General features: G+C 38.4%; 2 protein-coding genes across 2 annotated transcripts; one reads left to right on the forward strand and one right to left on the reverse strand.

The window, feature by feature from the left end:
* Positions 1 to 852: 852 nt before the first annotated feature.
* Positions 853 to 1,299, reverse strand: LOC104237724 (ethylene-responsive transcription factor ERF098-like). The gene has a single exon (XM_009791926.2). The coding sequence runs from the start codon at positions 1,297 to 1,299 to the stop codon at positions 853 to 855; it is 447 nt and encodes a 148-aa protein (XP_009790228.1).
* Positions 1,300 to 4,701: 3,402 nt separating this feature from the next.
* On the forward strand, positions 4,702 to 6,945 carry LOC138878747 (uncharacterized). Its single transcript, XM_070158439.1, has one exon. The coding sequence runs from the start codon at positions 4,702 to 4,704 to the stop codon at positions 6,943 to 6,945; it is 2,244 nt and encodes a 747-aa protein (XP_070014540.1).
* Positions 6,946 to 7,260: the final 315 nt, after the last annotated feature.

Consider the following 7,260-nt stretch of genomic DNA (forward strand, 5'->3'; position numbering starts at 1 on the left):
AGCACCGGTATTGTTACCCATATGCCTTGGCTATATAATCACTCCTTTGCGCCTCACAAAGCCTATGACAGCCTCATGTAGAGGATTTATGGTGCAGCTGCCTGCAAAGTCTCACGAGGGCATATAATCTCATAGCCGTGTGGATAATTTCCAAAGGTATAGGACCAAGGTAACTCATACCGGGCTAGACCTTATCTTACTAATCCTATTGAGGCGTAAAATATGTTTTATTCTTTAATTTTCCATAACAAAAAGAATATGGGAACTGAATAACCGAGAAGGTATAAACGTCAGGAAAGTCCAATTAAATCTCACGAAGAAACACCAAAATTAAAACTGTGCCAGAAATGGATCAACAATAGCAGAAACTGCAAAAAATTCTCCTTCAAATGTGAGTTCCCGTTAAACCCTTTTCTTTCTTGCAATTATCGATAAATTTAACAACCAGAGTTTGTTAAATATTTTACACATCTAAAAGTGCTCACTTTTATCAAACTTAAAGGATTAAAACTGAAATATCTTTAACGGACTATTTTAAACTATACCCCAAACCAGAGGCGGACTTAGGTATAAACTTGAAGGGTCATAGGACCTCATAAACTTCGGAGAGATCGCGTATATGTATAAATATACCTTTAAATGATTAATTCAAATCACTTGACACCCTGAACACTAAAAGCTTTTAAGGGGCACTGGTTGAGTAGAATACTGATGCCCCCTTCGCGTTAAAATCCTGGGTCCGCCTCTTCCCCCAACATAAGTTTTTTTTTTTTTTTTTTTTTTCATTTTCTAGAAAATGGAAATGCAACTTATATATATATAAGGGAAATGCAACTCAACCTTAGTTTCTCGTTATTTTGGCTCTTCTGATCCAAGAAGCTCCTCTAGCACACTATCATCAAGATACTCAAACTCAATTATTTCTTTATCTTGAATTCCAATTGATGAATTTCCCTTATCTAATCCTCTTCTAATTGGATTAATTATGTTAAATGAAGTAGTACGATAGTGATAAGGAGGATTAGAAAGCTGAGAATAATACTCATTAGGGAAATTCAAGGTAGCAAGATGGCCTCTTAGGTTAAATGCCGTCTTATCATACGCCCTCGCCGCGTCCTCCGCCGTGTCAAACGTCCCGAGCCACTGTCGGGCGCTTTGCCTCGTCGGATCACGTATCTCCGCCGCGAATTTCCCCCATGGCCGCCTTCGGACGCCTCGATATTTGATCTCTTCCTTCCCTTTGTTTCCACTTTCCTTTTCTTGCATGGCCTTCTTTCCCTTAGAACTACTACCCTCCATATTAATTATCGAGTTCTAAAAAAACGCGAAAAAGATGAAAGTCTGGGTGGATGGATTTAATGAAAAAGAAAAAAAAAATTAAGTTTGAGGTTTCAAATTTGGATGGTGAATTGACATTGTTTGGACATATCAATCTCTATTTATATTGAGCACATAAGATAGTGACTAGTAAGAATGTAGAATGAATGTTACGTTTTCATTTGTCTTTATATTGAAATTCGATTATTCTATCAAATCACCATGCAATATTCAAAGAGATAGGTGATGAAGCTGCTTTTACTGCTAAAACTTTATATCTATATAGTGTTTTTGGTTGAAACTTTTTCTTAGAGATATATTTTGTTGCTCAAACTAATTAATAGTGAAGTTGCGTGAATATTGTGAGGTGGTAATGAAATATTCCAAATTCAAAAAGATATATATAGTTTGTGTTTAAGGCCAAAAAAAAAATTTAATTTTTTTAAAAAAAAAATATCTTAGGAGATTACCTGGCAAGAATTTGGATAAGATTCTCAAAATCTATTTGGATCTTACTTTAGGAAGATTTGTCCAGCTTAGTTAGAAGACTGATATAAATTAAAGTATAGTTTATACTTTTAGATAAAATTTAACTATGATAAATTTAAATATAGTCAGACATTTCTATAACAACATTCCTATATAACAATCATTTACTATAAAAGCCAAGTTTTTTCGGAACCGATTTTAATATTACGTTATAATATATGTTCTCTATAATAACACTTCACTATAGCAGCCAGAAAATATCGGAACAAACGAGGCTGTTATAGAGAGGTTTGATTGTATACATATATGATTCTTAGGGATGCAAAATTGACACTCATATAATTCTTTCTTTAACATAACATCAACTGTAATACTAAAATGAAGACTAAAACACACTTTTGTAGGTTTGTTTAGAGCCTTAAAATGAAGAAACTAGTGTACAATTGTAACATAATTCTGTACTTTAAGACATGAAATTGAAGGGAAAAAAATAGAAAAATCAAAAAACAATTACTATCATAATTTGCACATGCATGATGTTGTTTCGTATAGTATGTATATAAATGTCAATAATTGCCTCATTATAATCATTTGAGTTATAGCACTTCATACGTCCAATCCTACATCTCCGAAGGAAGCATAGCACGATCGTTAGTAATAATAAACCCAACAAGATTAGGGTCGAATCCCACAAGGAGTAGGTATATGAAAGTGTTCAAATATGTGTAAACTTGGTGATTCTTAATGTAATCTTCAAACAAACATTGGTTATTCATTACTTCTAAAGTTACTTCTAGAATTACTATAAAAGCTAGTCTAGGAATTTTATCGAACACTTGGAGTGCGAGTAAAGATGTAGCTGTAACAAATAAGAGAAAGGCTCTAGGATTGGTTCCCTTCATGTAGGTTATGCTTTTGGGTATACAAATGTTCAACTCTAGTTAATTAAGTATGTATTATGGCCTCAATTTCTATTCTACCAACTTAATATATCTTCAAGACAACTAAGGTTCAATAATGAGCAATTGATTAGCCGAAGTAGAAATCACACTATTCCTAGTTAGATTTCATTAATCAAGTGATTAACCCACTTAATTCATTGTTAATTACCTTATATCTAAGCTAAGTTCCACTCTTCCAAGTTAGAACAAGCAAAATAAGCATGAATTTAGTGATTGAAACCACAAAATCAATCAATAAAGTATGGAATAATTAGATAACACAAAACTTAATCGAATATAGAACTAATATTAATAACCCAAAAATATAACCACACTTAGGGTTCACAATCCTAGCTTAACGAGCTTAGCTGGACATAATAAAGAAAGAAAATACAAAGATAAATGATAATCTAAACATATTAGCTAAGAGAGCAGAGAAAGATTGAGCAAACTATGATGAAATCACCCAAAACTCTTAAGGGAAACTCCAAAAGTTTCTCTCCCACGTTCAAAGGGGTTGATAATAGGTGAATTTAACTTTATTCAGACCCTAAATAACCGCCTTCTTGCATAGTTTTGATAATAAAAGTGATAACAAAATGCTCTTATTAGTGCTTTTAATGATTTGCAGGTTATATATGACTAAGGAAGGCTAGGGAGCACTTTTGGAGTGAAGAAAATGAAGAAAGAAAGGCCAACCATGAAATATCCCAAGTGAACCACGCAAAACAGGCTGAAGAATCAGAAAACTGAGTCTACCGCGGTTCCACCGCGACCGCGGTGAAGGATGTTCGCGGATAGAAGGAAGATCAGAGGCCATGTTTGGCCGCGGTTCTACCGCGACCGCGGCAGAACCGCGGCAGGAGGCGGGAAGTTCAGGGAATAAAGTGCAAAACACGGGATTTTCAGCCCAAAACCCTATTTTAAACACTAGACTTCACCCAAGAGAGGCATGTATTGAATTTTAGAGTATCTTGGCAAGAAAAACAATTGTGAGAGATCACCCAAAATATCTTTCTTATTTTCTTTGATTTTTATTGCTAGTTTTTGATGATGAATATTATCTTATCTTGTTTACCCATAGTTATGAGTAGCTAAATCCCTTGTCTAAGGTTTTGATGGAACCTATTGGGGGATGAACTTCTGGTTTATATGAATACAAATTGCTAGTTTCAATCTTTATTTATTCAACTATGTTCTTGCTGTAGTTAATTGACAAGATCCTCAATTAGCTGTGCCTATTTAGTGTGCATAACTCGGGAGAGAGTGCATATTTAGGTTATTGTTGAGCAATACCACTCCCAAAGTATAAGAGGGATCTATAACTGCGGGTTTAAAGGCGGGATTAGGGATAACGAAGCCTTGGGTGCAATCTTAAGTGAACTGTGTTAATTAAAGCTAGCTAGTGTATCTCGGGAGAGTGCAATAGTATATTACTGTGATTACTCGGGAGAGATTTACGGTAAGAAAAGTGTTCATGATTGATAGAGGTGTGTTGGTAAATTTGTATGACGCATAAACAGAAGGGATTCCATCAATAGGGGAAATTTTTACCTTAACTTTTTCTCACCATTGTTTACAACCTTAGCATCCTTTGTTTACAGCTGTTTATTTACGTGCAATTTTAGTTATTGAAGACACCATCAACTGTGATTCAAACATTTTGGGGAAATTGGTTCTCAAGAGTTTAGTAGTTCTAAAGATAGTGATTGATAGGTTAATTCTCTGTGGATTTGACTCAGGGCAGAATACTCAGGTTATATTTGCAACGTCCGCATTGTCCTTTTTATAAGGCATAGTTGGGCGTGATCAAATTTTAGCGCCGTTGCCGGGGAATTAACGGAATTATCAATTACCATTGCTAGAAATACAAAAATTCTTCGCGTAGGCAGTTTCTCTACACCCAATTTTTGATTGAAATTTTTGACGGTTGTTGACTTGGTTGCACAGGTGTATGCCTAGAAACTCTACGAGGACTGGAGAACTACTTGAAGGACTCACAGACCCTGAGAAAATATTCAGGGCATTTAACCGTGCCAACAGAAGACTTCAACCACCTCAACAAACAGACAAATTTGAAACTGACATGAGAGACACAATCGACCCTAACAGAAATGGCAGGCATGAGCAAGTCAACTTGAATGTCAGAGACGCAGCACCTCTGGTGCCCGAGGGTGCACTGTATGACTGGGCACAACCCACAACTGACAATTTAGCTACTGCCATAGTTGTGCCTGCAATACAAGCTGAGTCGTTCCAGATCACAAATAATATGCTGCACTTATTGCAAAACAAGGGACTCTTTTCTGGGACACAACTTGAAGATCCTCAGCAACACTTGAAGAACTTCATGTCGATCTGCAAGACCCAAAGGCAACCCAATGTCACTCCAGAGGCTATCAGGTTATTATTGTTCCCATTCTCGGTGACAGGAGCTGCACAGGTTTGGCTAAACTCACTCCCCATAAATTCTATAGCAACGTGGGATGAGTTAGTCAAGCAGTTTCATAACAAGTTTCATCCACCCAACAAAACTGCCCAACAAATTGATGAGATCGTGAGCTTCAAGCAGAAACCAATGGAGACACTGCATGAAACATGGAGCAGGTTCAAAGGAATGTTGGTTATGTGTCCACATCATGGTATTCCAGAACAGATGTTGGGACAACGATTTTATGTTGGACTGTCGGATGGGTTGAAGAATATTATGGATGTTTCAGCTGGTGGGGCATTCTTGAGCAAGACATGGAGAGAAGGTCAGAGTTTACTTGATAAAATGGCACAGAATTCGGGATGGACATCCAGGAATGCACCCATCACTCCAGTAGTACACTCAGTGCCCATTGATCCCTCAAACACTATGGCTGAAAATATGGCGACCCTCCTGACACAAATGAGCATCCTCACCAAAAAGGTGGAGGAATCAGGACAGAAGCAGCAGGTACACATAGTAGACACTACCAATGGGGGCTTGTGCACATCTTGCATTAGTCAACTAGTTGGTAATCCTTGGAATACAGAGCTTGATCATCATCATCAGCACCCTGAAGATATGAACTATGTAGCTAACTATGGGGGTCAGAGACAGGGAAATCAGAACCGGGGTCAACAAACTCAACAACAGTACAGACCACCTTCGCCACAATATAACGCCGGAAACATGGGAGGTATGAGACCCCCCAACAACATGGCTCTGTATCCTAGATCCCAGGGGTACAACAATCAGCAGCAGGGGTACCACCCGCCTCAGCAGCAGCATGGTGGAAGACAGGACGATGGGTTTACGAGACTGGAAGCAATGATGCAGCAGGTTATTGGGTCCACTGCGAAGATAAATGAGAGAGTAGATGCACATGACGTAGCTATCAAAAATATTGAAGTGCAGGTGGGCCAAATTTCAATGTCTCTGAATAATCGTCCTCAAGGAACGCTACCTGCAGATACCCAAATCAATCCTAAAGATCAGGGCCCGAAGCAGCTGATGGCGGTGAGTCTCCGTAATGACAAGGATCTCGATGAAGAGCAGGAGAGAGTTCATGACAATATACAGGCTGAGACACTTATTCAAGTACCCATTGAGTTGGATGAATCCATAAGGCTGACAGATGTGACAGTCCAGCCTGCTCAGGAAGAAAAGAATACTCAGCAGGAGACCGAGAAAGTTGCTGAAGCAGTTGAAGAGCCAGTAGTAGAGATAGTAGCTGAGAAAGAAAAGTCCCAAGTGATTGGGAAGAAAAGACCTCTTGCACCATTTCCACAGAGGTTGGCTAAACACCAAAAGGAGGAGCAATATAAAAAGTTCTTTGAGATGCTCAAGCAAATTCAGGTAAATATTCCATTGACCGAAGCTTTAAAGGAGATGCCTGGATACGCAAAAATGATGAAAGACTTAATGTCCCGGAAATTTGACTTCCAAGACTTGGCTACGGTGACACTTACTCAGACGTGCAGTGCAGTGATAACTAGGCCTGTTGCTGAAAAGCTCTCAGATCCCGGGAGTTTTACTATTCCATGTACTATTGGAAACTTTGCTTTTGCGAAAGCACTCTGTGATTTAGGGGCCAACATTAATCTTATGCCCCTGGTCATTTATAAGAGGTTAAACATTGGGAGAGCTAGACCCACCTCTATGCTGTTGCAACTGGCTGACAAGACTGTGAAGCGTCCATTTGGGATCCTTGATGATGTACTTATTTAGGTGGGGAAGTTCGTGTTTCCCGCTGACTTTGTGATATTGGATTGAAAAGTAGATGAATAAATTCCTATCATCTTAGGAAGACTGTCACACCTCCTTTTTCCGCACCCGCGGGGGCGCAAGGGAGTTTTTTCCAATTAAAGGACAATCGAAACGGGATTTATTTGTTTATTTCAGAGTCGCCACTTGGGAGATTTAGGGTGTCCCAAGTCACCAATTTTAATCCCAAATCGAGGAAAAGAATGACTCTATATTATAGTCTGCGTACCAGAAATCCGGATAAGGAATTCTGTTAACCCGGGAGAAGGTGTTAGGCAT

Source organism: Nicotiana sylvestris, chromosome 9, assembly GCF_000393655.2.
Source record: "Nicotiana sylvestris chromosome 9, ASM39365v2, whole genome shotgun sequence".
Taxonomy (NCBI): domain Eukaryota; kingdom Viridiplantae; phylum Streptophyta; class Magnoliopsida; order Solanales; family Solanaceae; genus Nicotiana; species Nicotiana sylvestris.

Bases quoted from the DNA above. Each gene is read 5' to 3' on its own strand.
- LOC104237724 (XM_009791926.2), bottom strand. From the start codon at position 1,299: ATGGAGGGTAGTAGTTCTAAGGGAAAGAAGGCCATGCAAGAAAAGGAA.
- LOC138878747 (XM_070158439.1), top strand. From the start codon at position 4,702: ATGCCTAGAAACTCTACGAGGACTGGAGAACTACTTGAAGGACTCACA.